The sequence below is a fragment of the Sphaerodactylus townsendi genome, linkage group LG01 (genome assembly GCF_021028975.2).
Source record: "Sphaerodactylus townsendi isolate TG3544 linkage group LG01, MPM_Stown_v2.3, whole genome shotgun sequence".
Lineage (NCBI taxonomy): Eukaryota > Metazoa > Chordata > Lepidosauria > Squamata > Sphaerodactylidae > Sphaerodactylus > Sphaerodactylus townsendi.
This window is the reverse complement of record NC_059425.1, coordinates 48,220,362-48,240,590: the sequence shown is the minus strand read 5'-3', so window position 1 is coordinate 48,240,590 and position 20,229 is coordinate 48,220,362. Positions and strand designations below refer to the sequence as shown.

At 40.5% G+C, this 20,229-nt stretch overlaps 1 protein-coding gene across 1 annotated transcript in view; it reads left to right on the top strand.

Moving 5' to 3' along the window:
• TTC7A (tetratricopeptide repeat domain 7A) overlaps positions 1–20,229 on the top strand; it is a 197,949-nt gene that overhangs the window by 1,642 nt on the left and 176,078 nt on the right. The window contains exons 2-4 of the mRNA XM_048504819.1: positions 12,066–12,229; positions 14,088–14,256; positions 19,570–19,700. Coding sequence (XP_048360776.1) covers positions 12,066–12,229; positions 14,088–14,256; positions 19,570–19,700 — 464 coding nt within the window. The remainder of the gene's footprint in view (positions 1–12,065; positions 12,230–14,087; positions 14,257–19,569; positions 19,701–20,229) is intronic.

Below are 20,229 nucleotides of genomic sequence, written 5' to 3'. Positions count from 1 at the left end.
TTGAATTGAACCGGAAAGCGTAAAGGGTAGAATTCTCCAACATGCGACTTGGGTCAGGTACCCAGTGGAGTTATTGTATTCCCCCCCCCCCCTGCTTTTTGAAAGGTTCTGTGGTAATACACAAAAATACAAGTGCGAGATTACCAAGCTTCCTGCCTCTCTTTGCTTCATTTATACTCTGCAGTGGCGTAGCAAGTGGGAGAAGCGCCTAGTGCACTGATGTGTCCTCCGGCCCCGCCCTGGAATGCCCCTGCCCTGCCCCACCACGCCCCTGTAATGCCCCCGCCACACTCCTGGAACGCCCTCGCCACACCCCACAGGGGCACACACCTGGTGCGCCGCCCCCCCCCCCCCCGTTCCCTTGGAGCTACGCCTCTGATTGGCTGAGTGGGGATTCAAACCTGGAGGTCTCCCAGATACTAGTCTGACAGTCTAACTATGATGAGGAGATAAGGTCATGCAGCTGCAAAGAGGCTGCTCCGTGGCTTTAACTCTTAGCATATTCTTCACTATGGTTGTTTTTTGTGTCTCCAGCTCTCTTGGCTGCTCACCACCCCAGACTTGATGCCAGTGAATCCATAACTCTGGCTTCCACTCTTCCTGTCTTATGGCTATTATACCACATACTAGCATCTTAGTGGGATCCATGTTGCTCCCTAGGGGTTAAATGCAGGGAGGACCTGGTTTTGGAAATATTAAAGATCACTGATAGAGGAAACCAATGAATCCATTTTAAAACAGGGATGGTATGGTCACACTTCCATGCTCTAGTCAAGCTGTATTTTATACCCACCAAAAGTTCCAGGTTGTCTAAGGGTAGCCCCATGCAAAACCTATTCTATCCTTGAAATTAGCCACGGCCCAATCAGCTGACCCTCTGAACTGCATGCGGATGGGAAAAAGCCATATTGAACTGATTTTTCTAAAATGGAATGGTCTGATAAGACTACAAAGCTTTTTTATAGAGTCCATCAAAGTGAACACCACTTAATCCAGACTGAGTAGTACAGTTCCCTACACAACATTGGCCTTCCTTTATATCTTACATCTGTTGTCTATCTTCACTGAATCCAGTGTGCATTCTATACATACATTTTTGGACACCAGAGATATACCCTCAGGAGCTTTCTGGCATCATGTGCCAACATTTTAGGATATATTGGTGACTGTCCCAGGCTAGTCTGTAGTTTCCCTATGTGTATGTGCATGTTAGAGGCCAGATCCCCACCTTCTTTCTCAAATTTGCATGATAGCATGAGGGGAGATGACCCAGAAAATCTTTCAAAGCCAAAGTAGTAAACTATAACAGATTATTTCTGTTCATTCACAGACAGATGTTGGGAAATATCTATAAGGATAACTAAAGGCTACAGAAAACAAGAGAAAATCACAGTTTTTTGTTAACCAACCAGAGATTTTGTTAACCAACCAGAGATCTCACATGATCTCTGAAAGATCTCTCTGCCTTGATCAATGGATCAACCTTACTGTCCCACTGCAGGTGGTTGCACTTGGCAAAGGTGCCAGAAGTTGATTTCTTTCTGAACCATATTGCTTGGGTTTCTCAAGCTAGGAATTCCTTACTTGACCGGTCAGAAGGTGGGGTAACCAATTAACCTTTTCCTTAAAGCTCCAGAGTGTTTTTTGTACAGCCCCAAGAAGTGTGGTGTGCAAAACATAGTATGGAGTACAGAGGGGGAGGCCTAGATATCAGATCAGGAAAATTCTCTATTACTTCCTTCCCACCAGACCATTTGATAAGTCATTGTGACAGCACCATTTCAAAAACAATATTAAGAAGCAGAGGGTATTTTCATTCAGAGCTGTTACCTGAAAGACAAACATTCTTCTAATAATGGTGATTTTAAAATAATAATAATTGTGAATTTCAAAGAAATCAATAATGACCTTTTGTCTTTTGGGGTATTTTTACTTCTTATTGTTACATGAATTACAGTATTGTGGACAAAAGACATTTTCCTTATGCTGAAAGTACATGATATGTACCTTCTGGTGAAGGGTACTAGGTGCTTGTGATAACTAGGTGCTTGTGATAACAGAATTCACAGTGTGATGATTTACAAGAGTCGCACGTGGACTTTGTACTACTTCTTCCAACAAGGCTCAGTTCTGCCTAACTGAAGCACTGTGCTACCTGATCTGATGCATTTTGCTCAGGAGAGTTCAATGGAGTTCAGTTTGGACAGTCCAAGCAAGCATGTTTAAGACCGCAGCTGCAAGATTCCACTGATTTTAAATGGAAGAGGTTTTAATCCGTGTGACTTCCATGTACTTTGAATTGTTTCTGTGCTTAGCATGGATACAGAGAAGAGAATGAGAATCATCATGTTCACTCAACAGAAGGCAGGGATTTCTTAGCTCACTAACACCCTGCTACATCTTCTAAGCAGCAAAAGAATGTGTTACTTTCTTTTACAAATTCTGACAGGGCACCTGCACCTTTAACAGAAAATGAAAAGCCTTTTCTGGTTTGATAATGAAGTGATCTGGAACAGTTTCTCCTGTTAAAGTTCTCCTGTCAGGCAGCTGTCAGAGCACTGCTGAGTACTTCTGCGTGCCCTGTTTTCCTTGCAGATTTCTCTAGTATATAAGTTTCCTTGGTCTCTCTGTATACCAGATTCCAGTTGTCTAGGCCATGTGAAGGAGCCAAGAAATTGTGTTGGCCCAAATCTGTTTGAAAAGACTTTCTAATGATGTCATCCTTAGAGAAACAGCTGGAGTTATGAGCCCTAAAAAGAGCTGCAGGGAGAATGAATTGAACCCCTAGCACTGAGAAAACCCATGCGCACAGGGCTATAAAGCCAAAGAACACACTATGGGTTCTGTTCATCAACCTCCAGTCCCGTGTAATCTGGCGCACAGGGTGGTTGCTGCTAATATGATTTTATAGACTCAAAAACTGAGGTTGAGGTGGTTACATTTTCAGAGTTCCTCTGAGGAAATCATGGTGGCGTTCATGGGTAACCCCTGCTCTACTGAGTCTCTTCCTCTGCAAGAATCAATCTGTGTCTCTGAGGAATATGTGATGTTAACGCAGCTATCCCATTCTGGTTATTTAACTATTGGGTCACACTGGCTATGCATTGCTCTGTAGTCACAAAAGTCACAACAATTCTCTAACTTGCCTTGAAACTACTGATTATGTAACTACCCTTCTCCTAAGAAATAAATTGCCTCATGATTCTTATGTTTACATTATCCATGGATCCCCATTTCAGACCTGTGTGAGTGTGTGTTAAGTGCCACCCTCACTTCTGATTTATGGCGAACTCATGAAGTACTGACCTCCAAAACATTCCATCCCATCGCTAACAGCCTTGCTCATGTCTTGCAAACTGAAGGCCGTGGCTTCCTTAACCAGGTCAATCCATCTCCTGTTGAATCTTTCTCTTTTCTTGCTGTCTTCAACTTTTCCTAGAATTATTGCATTACTTCCAGTGACTCTTGTCTTATCATAATGTGACTAACATACAATAGCCTCAGTTTAGTTATTTTAGCTCCTAGGAAGAATTCAGGCTTTTTGATCTGGACAGACCTGGCTGGATGCCACAATTTGGTATTGAGGAAACTAATTCAGGGCTGTGTCCTGTTTAGTGGTTTCAGAACTATTTAATTGAGGATTCATGGGAACTGTGCTACTATACAGAGGCTATAGGTCTCTTACCAACAATTTTTCAGAACCCTCACAAAAACAACAATTCTGCATGCTGTTGGAAGGCAGGGGGAAGAACTGCCAACTCTGGGTTAAGTAATCTCTGGAGATTTGGGGTAGAGGCTAGGGAGGGTGGGATTTGAGGAAAGAAGACTGTAGACTGGAGATGAGTTGTAATTTGGGGAGATCTTTAAGCCTCACCGGAAGATTGGCATCCCTAAGAGAGAGGAGTGACACTTGTTTTAAGCATGACTGTTAAACTACCGGTAGTTTCTGTCTTATTGAAATTTCTAGTGTAGATTGCTTAGTTCAGGAAGTGTTTTTGGTGGTTTGTCTCTGCAGGGAGGAGATTAGAGAGAACTGAGGTGATTTATGTTCTTGCATCTTATTAAGTGTTCCCTGCTGAGTAGGATTGAGGATTAAGAAGTGAAAGGGGAAGCAGGGAGGGGAGAAATTCTGTGGTCTCTTCTCCAACTTTTGGAAACCTGCTATGTTTGTCTTGGTTATAATTTAGTCCTGAAACAGAAATTTTAAAGCAAAAAATAACAGTCTGGAGAAGATCATAAAGGAGTGGAGCAGATTACTCACTGACTTTTCCTGTTTAATCTCTGCCTCACAGCAGAGCTGAGGATCTCTGGAGAAGCTGGGCTGCCAATTGTAACTTAGCCAGTGAGTCCCACCCAAGAGCTTGTGCGTGCACTTATGCATTCATACTCATACAGAGACATAAATAGGAAGGAGTCTTATGGGACGTTAAAGTCTAGTTGGTTTATTATGTGGTACACAGTTTTGTGGACTTGAGCCCTCTTCCTTAGTCCTTGGATGCATGAAGTAAGTTCTCAGGTAGCAGAAATACTGGCACAGAAAAAATGGTAAACAATGCAAGGAATTGATAGGAAAGCAGCATATAAATGTTTAAATCAATAATATGCTGTGATTCCTTGGTGTGGTAAGTGGTACATCCAAAGCGTAAACATCTTACTTCAGCTGCTGTAGAATGATCTTGGGTACTCAGGATTCCCTGGCACTGGTTTTATTTTGCACAGTATAGGTTCTTTGTGAAAAGTGTTCCTTGTTTTTAAGCTTAGGTTATTGTGGTGTGTTGACATCTTGTCTCCAGTGACTTGGTGTAGATGAGTGAGGAATTATAAATAGCCAATCTGTATTTATTCTTTATTCCCGTGCTACTGGCTTCCTTTCATTGCAAAGAGGACACTCTGCTTAGTTAAAAATTGTTGATGAGTTATTCTGTCTCATTGGTTTCTACATGGTATTCTGAGGAAAAGTTCAGGTTTCTTGAAGTTTTTAAGGGATTCTTCAATGAGGAAAAACTGTTTTGAAAGAAATCCTGCCTAACACTATTGGAATTATAGTATCTGCATTCTACAGCATACACTTGGTTTGTTTAGAGAAATTATGGGCTCAAAAAGCTTTGAAAAAGAATTTGGTTTTAAAAAGGGACTAGATTAACTTGTGGAGGATAGGTTAGCCATGGTGACTAAATAAAACCTCCATGATTAGATGCAGTTTATCTGCATCAAGGGCCAACAACTGGAGACGGCTTCTAGCTGTATTTGTGTGGCACATTGTTTAAGATTCGATGCTGATGGATTGTTGGACTGATCCAACAGAAGTTCTCTTATATAATAATAATAATAATAATAATAATAATAATAATAATAATAAGCCTTTATTTGGCATAACAATAATCATAACACAATAAAAAACCTGAGATAAAAGGTATACAAATACAAAGGTTTAAGATAAAAGGTATACAAATACAAAGGTTTAAGATAAAATATAAATTATTGATTGTGCATCACCTCCAGTAAAAATTGTGCAACCAATTCACAAGTTTCATTGTCAGAATTGTCCAGAAGAAAAGGAAGTCTACTTGATTCTTCCATTTCACTAGGTATCCTAGAAAGAATGTTGGAATATTTTGATCTGATATTAGCAGATTTAGGGCAGCAAAGCAGTTGATGTGCCAATGTTTCAATTTGTTGTTCACCACAAGAGCATACCCTTTCGCTCATTTCCAAGTTGTTAAATCTACCACTAATAAAAGCCGGAGGGGAAAACATTAAAGCAGCAAGTGTGAGGGCTCTTCTCTGCATTGGATTAGTCAAAAAATACAAATAGGAGCCATCCTGTTTTGATATAGGGTATTGAAAGATGTAAGGGTGAACAAGTTTTCATAGCAGCCCTAAATAAATTAATCCATCTCGCTTCCAACAATTTTTGTTTTAACAAGTTGTAGGATTCTGAACCAGATAGCTGGAAAAGCTTAGTCGATGAGATATACCAAGTGATTCAATCTTTCTTTCGATCAGAGAGAACCATGGATTAGCCTGAGTATCAGGACAAAAGTAGGTGAATCAGCGAAAGTGCTCATCATGCGAGAAATGCAGGCTAAGCCAAAATGTAAAGGTTCTCAACCAAGCCCTATAAACTAATGAATTTTGTCCCAGTTCTAAACAGAGGGCCGTGATACGGTACACAATTTGGCAGGCCCATAATTTCCACGGAAAAATTTGATTGGACAGTATTCAAGGAGTCGCCAACTGCTTGGAGCCAGATAGGTACTCCATAAAGTAACTGCGCTTCTATCTTAGAGTTAAAGATTTTTAGTGCTGCTGGGACAAGGGAGTGGCCCTTTCCATAAAAGAAGCGTGCAATGGCAGAATAATCTGATGGTAGCACCTGCAATAGCAGCTTTTTTGTGGGGTAACCAGGAGAGTGTATAAGAAAATGTAATTCCAAGGTATGTTGATTGGTTAACCTGCTCCACTGGCACTTTATTAATCGCCCAGTTATGTTTTTTGTATTGTTTGGCAAAGATCAAAATCTTGGTCTTTGATAATTGATGACTAGTCCGTCTATCTGTACAGTACTGCCCACATCTATTCAGCAGTCGACTAAGTCCAACTTTTGAGCGAGATAGAAGGATGGTATCATTAGCATATAGAAGTATTGGAATATGCCTTGAGCCTAATTTAGGGGCATGGTTATTAATTTCCAATAAGGCTCATGGAAGGTCACTCAAAAATAAATTGAAAAGGGTTGGTGCTAACACACAGCCTTGCCTCACACCTTTAAAGGTAGAAATAGAATCAGTCATGAGACCTTCACGTGAGCACTTAACTCTGCAGTTTGTGTTGGTATAAAGTTGCCTGATTAGAAAAAGAAGTTTATTGTCTATTCCTTGTATAGCCAATTTATTCCAAAGACGTTCTCTAGAGACTGTGTCAAAAGCTGCCTTCAAATCAATGAAGGCAGCATAAAGTTTGCTTCTTGGACTTTTGGAGTATTTATTAACCAAATGCGTAAGAAGCATAGCATGGTCTAACGTGGATTTCCCCCCTCGTGAAGCCTATTTGCTCTGGGCCAATGATGTTCTGATGAATCGTCCAGGCCTGTAGTTTGGGTAGAAGTGTCTTAGCATATATTTTCCCAATGACTGATGTCAAACTAATTGGGCGGAAGTTGGCAGGATCCGATGGGTCACCTTTTTTATAAATAGGTACAATGACTGCAGATAGCCAAGGCTTAGGAATGAGGCCTGAGTCATTGATTTGGGTGCTTTTACCTTCTCCGCAAGTCTTTTATCAAATATTTATTAACTTTTACCAAATATTTATTAACTTTTACCAAATATTTATTAACTTTTATCATATTTTTAACCTTCTGCCGTCTTATAATAATTCCATCAAGCTTGAATAAGTTGCTCTAAATGTTTTGAATTCCTCCAAGTTGGAATGAGCTTGCATCTCGACGCTGCTGAGCAGTTTTTAGTTAGTAAATTACTCCAGCTGTAGTTAAGTACGAGGAGTTTTTGCTGTTTATGTGATTTTTTACTTCTCCTTGTGTAAATATTGTTCTGTTTGAGAAATATGGGAAACAGGAAACGTCGGCGGTCCTCCCCCAATTTATCTGGGCAGAAAAAACAAAAACAAAGTAAAATAGCTAACTACTTTCAAGATAGATCCACAGTTGAGGAACTGCTAACAGATGTTGACCTGGAAAATAGGTTTGCTATTTTAGAGGAACTTCAACAACATAGCGAAGATGCTGCCTTGAATGAATCATGCACTCCCCTGTCTCCTCGAGCTGGTCACAACGTAATTAAGCAAAACGCCCCATTGACTGATTTTGCTTCTTGCCAAGTCATGCTTATTTCCAAAACCTTGGAACTTCTTTTGGACAATTTTAACAATATTGAACTAAAACTAGAGTCACTGAATAGGCTCAGTCAAACAATGGAGCAATTCTAGCAATCAACTTCTGCTAGTAGGAGAACAATTCAGTTCTCATTTTAAATCTCAGAAACCAAATCTCTGCACTAAACTGAATTTCCAATCCCTCGTTTTGCAAAGGGAGCAAATAACTTTGTATATTAGAGAGTCCAGTCTGAATGCATATCGTTGGGACACCTACCTCCTCGATTAGACAATCACTTTGCTCCTTATTGCACTGCAAACCAGCAGATTTATATCTTTTAAGATTTGAGACGCTTCCCAAAATGGGTTACTACAGAAGACTTGCCCTTACTTTCACGAAACTATGACTCCTAACAGACTTTTAAAATTAAGGACTATCTGCAAGAAAAATATGATATACATGTGGTGAGAATGTTTAAAAATACAACTGTCAACAATCTTATTGAACTGAGCCCAGAATCGCTGTGCCAAAGCTCAGTCTTCCAACCCAAGATTTAATTAATGATTGGGGCAATTGGTAACACAAATTTCCCCGGTTCTCAGGTTCTCCACCCTAAAAGAAACAGAAGGACAAAAGTACAATTATGTAACCAATAATACAGGAAAAGCAAACACCCAACATAAAGAAGAAAATCCAAGCAGAACTCCTCAATTATGGGAGTTGCGACTTTGGACAAGTGCATAGAGCTCCACTGCTGCTTCCAACTTCCAATATACCTTACTTAATGGGAAGTCGATCCAAAACCAGTTGAAACCCTACATCCTGAGATGGTCAACGTAAACAGAGGCAAATCGTGGGCACAAGAACTAATAGAAATCAATGGCATGATCCATCACAATCCAAGCACCAGAGGCAAATATCAACTACAAGCACAAACAAGGACTTACAGGAAGTTTTGGTTATAACTGAAACAACTATTGGGCAAGAAGCACCTGAGGCAGTTGTAGAATTACCTCAGGTAGGAGAAGTAGCAATAACACCATGCCCTAATAAAATAAGTCATTTATTACAACCTTCTTTGACCAATATGGATAAGGATTTGATAATGCACCAACAAGAAGATTCTAGTAATGTATTAGCCAATGGTCCTCTATCTGCCAAACAGAGTGCTCTTGCTGCTAAGGCCGACTCTACTGACTCTAGACTGCTAGTTCCCACAATACTATCATCGTATACATTGACTGAAATGGACGCTATGACACAAGCGGAAACAGCGGAAACAGAGCCTGTGAAAGCAGGAGGCCAAGGGAACTCTGAGCAACCAACGGCTGGAAGTCCTCACCTTGACAGTGTCCAGAATACTTGGTCCCTCCTCCAAGAGTCTGCTGGTGGCATTCCTCCAGCTGTGCATGCAGCCTCTCATAAGAGAACATCCATCAATGGCTGCATACAGCATTCTCTACCAGCAATTTCATCCCTGGATTCTTCCACCTGACGCCAAACAATTTGAAGTTCTCTTATGTTTTTAAACAAGCATTGACAGTGCCTTGTATATGTTGAGTGTCCCTCACCATTTGCAATAGTAACAGAGTTCTTCAGCAACATCCAGAAGTACATGTGATGATGAAGCGATTGAAGGTAGAAAATTTAAAAACAAATTGCTCTGTCCAGTGTTACAACATAGTATTGGCTCACCAGCTCAAGCAGTGGGGATTTCTTTTAAAACCATGTATCATGACTAAATGAAACTGAGAACTCAGGAATAACAATACATGTATTTATTTATATAATTATATCCTTCTTTTTTCCCAAGTGGAGATCCAAAGGAGTTAACAATATTTCCCCCCTCTTCCATTTTATCCTCACAAAAACAACACTGTTATGGTAGATTAAGCTGAGAATGTCTGGCCCAGGGTTACCACATAAATATCTATGGCAGAAAGAATACATGTGTTGGAAAAATTGCCTCCTTGAAAATCACAAGAAGGAAAATTACTACACACAACACTTTTCTTTCAGAGCTTCTATAGCCTGTTTGACTGTGGCAGTGGCTAATATTACCAAATGCTTGTGTGTGTGTCGGGGGGGGGGGGGGGGGCCTGCCCCTTTAATAGAGACTTAATGGGATTTTTTAAAAAAAACCCAACAGTTTATATTATTTATCTCAGGGCTATTGAAAAATTTCAACTCTGTTTATATACATATTAAACCTCTATTAAAGGGACAGGGTATTTCATTTTACACTGTTTTCACGCCGCTGTTCTTGGCCCATGCGGAATCCGCCTATGTCTTTGACTCTGGTCAAGTCTACCTTTGAAGTCTGAGAATAAGGGGCAATTTTTATATTCCACTTTTTCCCACTGTAAGGCATCTCGATGTGGTTAAATTGCCCTTTCTCCCCCTCCACAACAGGCACCTTGTGAGGTAGGTGAGGCTGAGAGAGTTCTATGAGAACTGTGACTAGGCCAAGGTCGCACAGCAGGGGAACCAAACCTGGAGGAATGGGGAATCAAATCTGATCCTCCAGATTATAGTCCACTTCTCTTCACCACCACACCACACTGACTCTCAGAAGCATCCAACAGTTCCGGAAACATAAATGTGGTTATGCCATGCAACCCACAACTAGCTTTGTTTGGAATGCTAAGAAATTTTACAATGTTTTATAGAATATTTCAAGCACAGCCAAAATATTGACAGCTAGATTTTGGGATTAAGCTAGTCAAGATTTGTTGAAAGAATGGCTAAACAAAGTGTGGTGGATAGTTGAAATAGCTAAACTAACAGATCATGTTCAATTCATAGGTAAACAGAAACATTCAATTACTTTCCAGAGGAAATGACTTCCATTTATAACTCATATACTCCTTGTTAAATTGATTCTGATTCTTATAATTGGATCTCATAGTATCACTATTAGAAATTTTAATTCTGTGTATTTTTAGAACTGTAATATATATTTATTATCATTAAATACATTTCATCTCTATTTGCCTTTGCATATGGCTTGCATTATAAAAAGGGACTGTATTACAGATATGTTACCTCCATACTTCTAATATCATAATGCATTATATATTGAATACCCCATTTTGTTGATTGTACTGATTCACTATGTGTAATCCACCTTGAGTTGAGGTGATAGATGGACTATAAATAATATAAATCACGCAATCAATAAGTAACATGTACACCAACCATAATTTGGAATTCTGTTTTTAAATGTGCACATTGGACAAGTTTACTGATTTCTGCAGGAAATATGCTAAAACCTTATTGTGAAGTTGTTTTTTAATGATGGCCGAAGCTGGCAGGTGGTGGTAGATGCTGTCAGATTACTTTTATGACTGATTTTTGTTCATGAGTGTTTATTAGATTTGTTTTAAAAATTTCTTTGCATTTTATCCTTTTGTATTATAATTTATTAGTTTGTTTATAGGCTACCACTGCAGCCCTTGGGTGGGCCTCGAGATGGGTTCATATTTTAAATTTAAGTTTCAAAATAAATAAAAAAGTCATCTATGACATTCATAAATGTCTTGGCAAATTATGTCAGTTACACTAATGGTAGAATATTACTAATAAATTTAGGGGCCTTTGATGGCCTCCTCCAGGTTGTAGCTGAGGCGAATACTCCCGAAACCTCTATCGACTGTTATGAGGAGCTAGCCACTGCTATAGTTACCGCCGTTCAGCCAAAAACAAAATCTACTCACTCCGTCCCATATTTTTCCTGTGATTCCTGGTTTGACCAGGAATGCTATCTCCTGAAAACGCATCTTCGCCATCTATACCGCCAATTTATCAAAAACCCAACACAGGCAACCTGTTTCTATTCAGTACAGTTTCTGCACTGAACAAATTCTCTATACTTCTCGCATTGCAAGGAAACTATAAAATTTATCAACTTGTCTAAAGAGAAAACAAGGTTTATTAATGACAAAAAAAATGATTGAGTAAATGCAGCCTTGGCAAAATCTTCAAATGGAGATGGGAAAATTTATTTAGAAAGCAAAATATTACCTCCCTCCCCTCCAAAAAAAACCCCGTGTAGCATTGTGTAAGCCTGATTTCTTCACAGGCTGCTAATATTGCACTCAGTGCTGAAACTCCCTTATGTAAGGGAATGTTTATACAATGGGCAAGGTCTTGTGTTTATCTTTGTGGCCTGCTATATATGGGAACAGGACACTGTGGACTTCTCTTTATTATTTTCCCCTGTGTCTTGCAGAAGACTATGAGAATCTACTAGTTGCAGAGGCAATGCTGGAGCTATGTTTGAAAGAGAATCTTGCCAAAATAAAGGACGCCGTTCCGTTAACGGAAAAGAATGAGCCAAAAATGAGTGATGCCAAAAAGCATTTGACTGGCATTCTAAACCGAGGGAAGTTACTGGTAAGCATGCTTGGTAGACATAAAACAACAACCATTTGAGACTCTGCTAAATGATGTACAATTACAAGGCTCAGATACAAAATATAGGAACTCTTCAATCACAGCTGCCTCTTCTACATCAGTCCTGCATTTTTAATGACTCCAGTAAATATGTAATTTAGTTTTTTTCTCTTTGCAGTGTTCATTATTCAGAAAACCCCTTCCACTGGATTTTAAGATATTAAATGTGCTGCATGTTGAGCCAGTATGGTGAAGTGGTTAAGTCCAGTGGACTCTAATCTGGAGAATCTGGAGTTTGATTTCCCACTCCTTTGCATGAAGCCTGAGACCTTGTTAGAATCAGCTCGATGCAATAGAACTAATTCCCATCAGTTTTTCTGTCAGCATGGCCAATTGGCCAATTGGCCATGCTGGTAGGGGCTGATGGGAATTGTAGTTCCTGAACATCTGGAGAGCTGCAGGTTCCCTACCCCTGGGCTAGCTAGTCACAGTTCTCTCAGAATTCTCTCAGCCCTACTTGCTTCACAAGGGGTCTGTGGGGAGAGGAAGGGAAGGAGTTTGTAAGCTGCTTTGAGACTCCTTACAGGAGAGAAAAGCCATGGTATAAATCCAAACTCTTCTTGTTCTTTAGCATCAGCAAAGGAAACAGAAGGACTCATGTTCCTGCATTTAAAGTAGGATCCTCTGCTGGGGCCAGAACTGTCTGGCAATGGTCACTGTCACACACTCCTCCCCTGCATCCCTCCTGTTAGCTCACAGCAAGGGAATTTTGCGTACTCCTATCAGTTCCCATGCATATCCCTGCTGACCTCTGCAGCAGACTAATGAGAAGTTACCAGCCTCCGTGGATGGAACAGAGGTAAAGGGGAATGTTTCACAATGTAAAAATGCACAAAGAGGAATGTTGCACAAAACCAGCCTATAACAAAGCCACAGATGTTTCTACATATCTGATTGTATGTTCCTCTGATAGTTTCTCATATTTTCTCTAATTCAAAGGAAAACTATTGTTGCAAATGTTTTATTTCTAATCACATGGAGTCTGTTTTGTGCTGCAGGACAAGAAATCAGTTTAAGCTCATCTTTAAACTTATTCTTCTAAGCATTCTTTATATCCTCAAACATTTTAGCAAAGAAAAACATCACTTTGTAAACTTACCATACAGAAAGTAGTGTGTTTGGCTTAAAAATCAACAGCTTGATTATGTTTTCCTGTTTATTTTAAATGACCACATTTTGGAATTAGAATGAATTTAAAATACCAAGTACCTATGTAGGACACTATCCAATTTCCACAATTTAGTGGAATCTGGGGAGTTAGGTTTTAGAATGTGTAGGATTTGTAAGGTGGTGTGATCTGGACACTGCTTTCAGCAAAGACCTCCACTAAACAATATAGTAGGGGCAGGATTCCAGAACTGGAAAACAATGCAAACAAAAAAAAACTGTCCAAGGCAACAAAAACTGTCTGGCATAACATGCCAAAATAAAGAAAGAGCATTGCAAAGGCAGAGGACATTATACTAAGAATGGTGGTGATATATAGACTCCAATACTGTTCCTTACTGACTTCAGTGGAGGACCATAGCCTGTGTATGCGTGTTTCAAATGAGTAGAGAAGTCTGGGTTTTTCACAGTTCAGTACATTTATCAAAGATCATAAGGGATCTGATTTGAGATGCTTTGATAATCTTCACAACATAATTTATTTTTAACTTGATTCTCCTCAACCTCTCTGTTGTATTTTAAACTCATGCCAATAAAAGGTTGATGATGATGATGGACATAATTTATTCTAAAGTAATGTTGCTTTGCTGTGGCTCTGCCCTGTTACTGAAAATAACCTTTACTTTTCCAGCCAAAAGATATGACAGAAGCAATGCTGATCCTAGCCAAGCTCCATTACGTTGAAGGCTCTCACAGGGAAGCCATCAGTATGTATGCCAGAGCTGGTCTTGAAGATATCTCAGTGGTACATAAGCCCTTGTATATGCTACGGATGTTAACAGAAGCTTTTGTTATCAAAGGTAATGGGGTTGCACATATTTTGTGGACTTAATTCCGTGTGTCATGGTACAGTGGTGAAAATCAACTTGCATTAATCCTACACTCTATCCTCTTTAAGAAATTGGAGGGTATTTTTATATGGACCTGAATGGGAGCTATCTTATGCTGATGAGAGAATCTGGTATAGTAAATATAGCACCATTTAAGGTTTGCCAGCTTTAAGCTCCTTTGAAACTGCTTCATAAATTCCATTTGGACTTTGGAAAGAATGGTCAATTATGTGATATAATTATATATGTTTGAAGGGTGATCGCTTATGAAATAATTATTTTGTCTTTGTAGTACACCTAGGCTGTGATTAGGTATATTATGTGCAACTGTCTGTCATTATTATTATCCCATATTACATGGCTGAGGAAAGAAGAACAGTGTCTTGGTTAAGGCCATCTATTGATTTAATCACTGAGGTAAATTTTATCAAGGACCATCATGGCCCAATATTCACATACTTGGGGCCTGTGGTTCATCAACTCTATACCTATTGGTGGCATTCATATATGATGCTAGATATATGTGTTTTGTACTTAGGAATTAATTACTGGGGAAAATATAATGTAGGAATGAATGAACTATATTCTAGTATCTCTTCATGTGCTTCTGCAATCTCTGGTCTTGCATATAACTATACATATGGATGGAAAACAGTAAGTCACCCTCTCCACAGCTAGCAAATCAAATACCTAAGGCATTCTACCCAGCCTTGTCTTGAAAACCTCCAATGATGCTTCACTCATGCAACCTAAAACGTCACCAATCTTGTTGTCAAGTTATCCCATTGTTGACTACTATAACCTCTAACCTTTCTCAGAAGTGTTTAATCAGTTGTTTGAAGCATCTGATTCTTCGTTCCTTTGTATACTTTCTTTGCTTCCACTTCAGACATCTTGGTGAAAAATAATTCCTCCAATGTTTATAATTTTGGAGAAGGCCTGGGTGGTGTTTTTCAGAGGGGTTTTTCAGCTGCTTCTCTGGAGAAATCTTTTTAAAGCCTCTTGTGATCTTCATTTTCTGTTTGCTTTCAATGCTTTTTAGAGACATAGCTAAAATATATCTATCTATCTACTGCTTTTCTACTCCTTTTCAGCATGCCCACCAGCTTATTAGGTGAATGAGAGCTGTGTGATGATCAGATACCTTCAACTGGTATGTAAAGATCAAAGCTGAAATCTACAAATATCACTGGAAATAGGCCATCAGTTCATTGACTTTGTTGTGTTTCATCTCAAACCATCACAGCTTTGCACTTCTGATGTGCTCAATTGTCCTGCTCTGCTGGCTTTCCAGGTGTTTCCTCTCTTGGGGTCTGGTGAGCAGCTGTGGTTGCAAGTTCCTTTTGCAGAGTTCTGTCCAAAGTCACAACCCTCTCAGCTTGCTAATTTAAAAAAGGTATAATGCTGCTTAGGATGGCCCTGTCCCACTCAGAACAGTGTACCTGGTCTAGTCTGAGGACCACACACAAGCAGAGTTAGGTGTGGTCATCACAGCAGCCCAGTCCATTCCCAACCACTGCTTCTGGATTTTTAAATGAGACTCATGCTCTTGTGTGTACTTGCATATATGCTCCATTGTACAGAAAGTAGTCACAGAAGCATCCCTCCAGTTTAGCATCTGGTAAATATCCAGAGCAAGATATTACCGAGCTCAATCTGGCAGCAGACAATAGATTTTGAAGTGGCAAGGCAGCGCCATTGTTCCCTACAATGTACAGTCTCATTTCTTCTGTTCCAATGTTGCCTCTGATTAAGGAGGCTTCACAGCTTTTGAGGCTCTTTTTAAAAAAACTGTAAAGCCAAGATGGATGAAGGGGCACGCTGCAGGCAGTAATGCATATTCCTGTCCTACTGTCTCTAATTCTCTGGAGAAGGAAAACAAGTTCTCTGTCTCCAGCCTTACTTGAAGTCTCCCAAATGGAATTTGTCTGATGGAGGGATTAGTCTCATCTCTATAAAATCTCTAGTCTGGTTTAAGAAATGGTAATATGTGGTGCTTTTTATATCATTCTTTTATTGTACTGTCTTCCTGCTCTTTGTATCTAGTTTTAGAAAGCAAGGCCAGTTACACATTTTGAGAGGGGGCAAGCATGGAGGGCTTGTGAACTAGCTTGTGTGAGGTAAGACAGCATGAACAGGCAGGAGAACTGGGGCAGGGGTGGGATGGGATGGGTTGGGTTGGGGGTAGGACTTCTGTGAGCCCCAGTGAAAGCCCTATGCCTTGCCACCTGCCTTTTCTCACAATATGCCGATGCCAGCCCTGTTGGAGAGGCACAGTCTGTTAGTGGTTAAGGGTCCAAGGCTGTGACTTTCCTCTTTTTTGAGGAACAAATACACAGAGACTTTAGACATTATTGCTATATTTAGTCATGAAGAAGAGAAAGATAAAGTAAATACTGGATGGTTCTCATAGGCACATATCCCACAGTATCTCAGAGTTGCATGTTATGCTTTTAGGTTTCTCAGCTGTTAGTTTATGGATCATAAAACATGTAACAGTCCCTTGGTCAATGAGTCATAAAGTGTGTAACAATATTTATTTAGCTGGGGGACCTTTGTAAATGGAATAGACTGTACGATTTCTGATTCCTAGCTGCTGGATTCCCAGATTTCTGCTGAAAAAGCCGGTTTTCAGCTGCTTGTATAAAGTTAGCTGCAGGTTATGCCCAACTAAGATCAGCTCAGCAGAAGAGTACTTCATATTGTCAGATTGCAGGCTGATACTAAACATGCTAGCACGGGCAGTTCTAAAGGGAAGCAAAGCCTGCTATTTGTGAGACTCATTTTCTCATCTATCCTACTAGAACGGTGTCTAGTGTGAACAAAAACTCATGTTAACATGCTTACTTAGCCTGGCTTGATGGCCCTTGAACATGTTCAGGAGTGGGATTTATTTTTCTTAACACTGGATTAATCAGTGTAAGTCAAGACTGATGTGAGGAATGCATCCATGGGTAACAGATTTCTTGGACTGGCTTTGGATGGCTGCTCTTACTAGTCCCTGAGACACCCCCTGGGGAGCTGACCAGGGTAGCAAACAAGCAACACAAAAAATAACCGATCTCTAGGGAGAGACACAGGTGCTTGAGGTTATTCTAGAAAATTCAGTTCCTTATACAACTTAGCTTAGTAACGGGACTCAAGTTCTAGTGTTGGTAAGACCTTAATGTAAGTATCTAAAGATGTGGAGAAACCATTCCCTTTCTGTTAAACAAAGGGAGCTAAACATCTTCCAGTTGACCTGAAGGGAAAAGGAGAGAGATTCAGAGATGATTGCCTATGTGAATCGTCACTGCCTGTATCTGGCAAGTGTACTTTGGTTTCTGCTGCTACCGATTCCCATGTAAGGAGCACTAGTAATGAAGACCAGATGAAAATGCATCTCGAAGGCCATATGAGATGCTCTGATAAGACAGGTGAGGTTTTCAGGACACCATTTATCTTCTCCTGCACTCAGGAATAAATAGCACCTTGCTTAAGGTGGAAAGGGTAGTAGTTCCAGCGTGATGTAGTAGAGGCCAGGACTTGCTAAGGCCAGGTCCAGACAAGCAGTTGAGGTGATGGTAGAATCCTGAGGTGGTAGAATGAGTTGCACCATATCAGGTGGCAAGTGTCCATGGGAAATCATATTTTTAATGCCTCTATAGAAAAGCTCTACAAATGGAAAAATACTTATCAGGCAGAAGCCCTTTAGTATAACACTCCTCATGCCTTGCTCATGTTCTACTGATTGGTACAAGGGACTGCTGAGCAACCAGTCTGAAGCAGTACTGTCCATTGTATGGTCTCAGCATACTGGTGGCCAGATAGGCCAGGCTTGAGTTCAGCCTGGTCAGCAGACGAGTCCTTGAATCCCTAAAGACAAGTTCAGCTGGAGGGTGCTTTCCTGAGCCACCTAATTAGGAGTTAGACAATGCAGCTTCTTGAAGGTAAGGAGAAGAAAACTCATATTCTTGAAATCACAGTGAAGTGAGGGATCAGACTCTACCTGTCAGTTTTCATTTAAACATTACTGTTCATAGTTGCATGTATGTGGGAGTCTAGTTACGATTTGTGTGTGTGTGGCATTCAGAAATGATTGCCTATGTGAATCGTCACTGGCTGCATCTGGCAGCTGTACTTTGTAGAAGTCAGCCTTTGGTGCAAGAGCAATAAATCTTTTCCTTTCTGACCCCACTTCTGTAGGGTGTGCGAAAGCAGGGGAGGGGAGAAGGAAGCACATGGGTAAGAGACTGATAGCTGCTAGCAGGCAAAAGAAGTGCTAGAAGGGATGATTATTGAGCTGTTTAATGTATTGTCGAAGGCTTTCAAGGCCAGAACCCACTTAGTGCTGTGCTGAACAGGTATGGTCAGCCTAGTAGCATTCTTTCCTGATGCTGCTTTCAGTATCTGTGGCTGGCATCTTCAGAGGATCTGATCCTCTGAAGATGCCTGCCACAGATGCAGGCGAAATGTCAGGAGAGAATGCTGCTAGAACACGGCCATACAGCCCGGAAACCACACAGCACCCAATTGAGCTGTTTGTTGGTTAGACATGGAGTAGTGATGAGAGAATGGGTCTGTCCTGCATTTCTAAATAACTCCAACATTCTGCAATCTACATTATGTACCAGGAATATGCCAAAAAAAAATCAGATCAGGATAAATTTTGCGTGTTTGAATGATGTTATTCTCAAAATGGCACCAATAGACAGCCTATTTGGCACAGTAATATGTACAAAAGACAAATCTCCATCCCAAAGAAGTTTCAGTCAAAAATTATTTTTATTTATTTTTATTTTCCACAATGTTTTGCTCTGCTAATCCTGGAGTAGATTTCAGAGTACTGCAGCCTCACTGCCTGACCTCCAGAAATCCAACATAGATCCCTTTAAGTTCTGAGATGACACTAGATGTTCTCCTTATGCTTTCAAACCTATCTTCCTAGGCTTAAGAACTAGAAACAATGTGCAGGGTCATTACAAAAGCAGAATTAATGTGACCCTCCTGTTGGGAACAGAAGATTCTACAATAATAATCATCGGGCAGTAGAAGGAATATACTTTAGCTGAAGTTTCAGGAAAGGGGGTAAGGGAAGGAAGAATTAATAGGTAGGGTCTTGTGTGGGCAGCCTGAGAAGCTCTGGGGTATGTGTGAGAGACATTCTCTGTCTCTCTGTTTCCCTCACACACATGTATCTACTATGGGAAGGACAGATGGAGGTAATATAATGTGGTACATTGGAATGGACTTGGTTGTTCTTTTTAGTTTGGCTTTGATATGTTGCTGTTGCTCTTCTCACAGGATTGTCCCTAGAACGCTGTCCCAATTCTGTTGCTTCCCGGGCCCGGCTGTCAGAAAGGGAGGAGGAAATCATGGCTTGTTTTGAAAAGGCATGTGTGATAGCTCAAGTGTACTTGCAAGAACTTGAGAAGGTAAATGGAAACTTGCTTGAAATGCCCCTTGGTACTTCCTGAAGTTTGCAAGGTGGGGGGTGTCACTGCAGGGTTCTTGCAAATGTGTCTATTGAAGAAAAAAATATTGTAGTCTTCACTTCCATGTAATTTTTCTCTCCCACAGTTAATAGCTTATTGCTATGCCTGCATCCACGCAGCAACCATTATCTATTTTGCTTTAATGGCTCTTGCAAATGCAGAGGCTAGCAACCAGTGGGAGACTCACAGATGGCGGTAACCTCCTCACTGGCAACATATTGATGTTGCGGAAACCACAACATCACTTCTGATGAGACTAGAAGGGACATAATGACACCACTGGAGATGCTCTAGCATTCTGCCCAAACTCTGTGGTGCCAACATCACCATGACATGACTTGGGGTATAACTGGAAGTGACATCACTGCATTGGTGGCAATCTCTAGCATTTGCCCCCTTGCCCCCTATTTTCTCCCATTGCCCAGCTGAGCCATGTTGGGAACAGCCAGTGCTCACTTAGGAGTTTTCT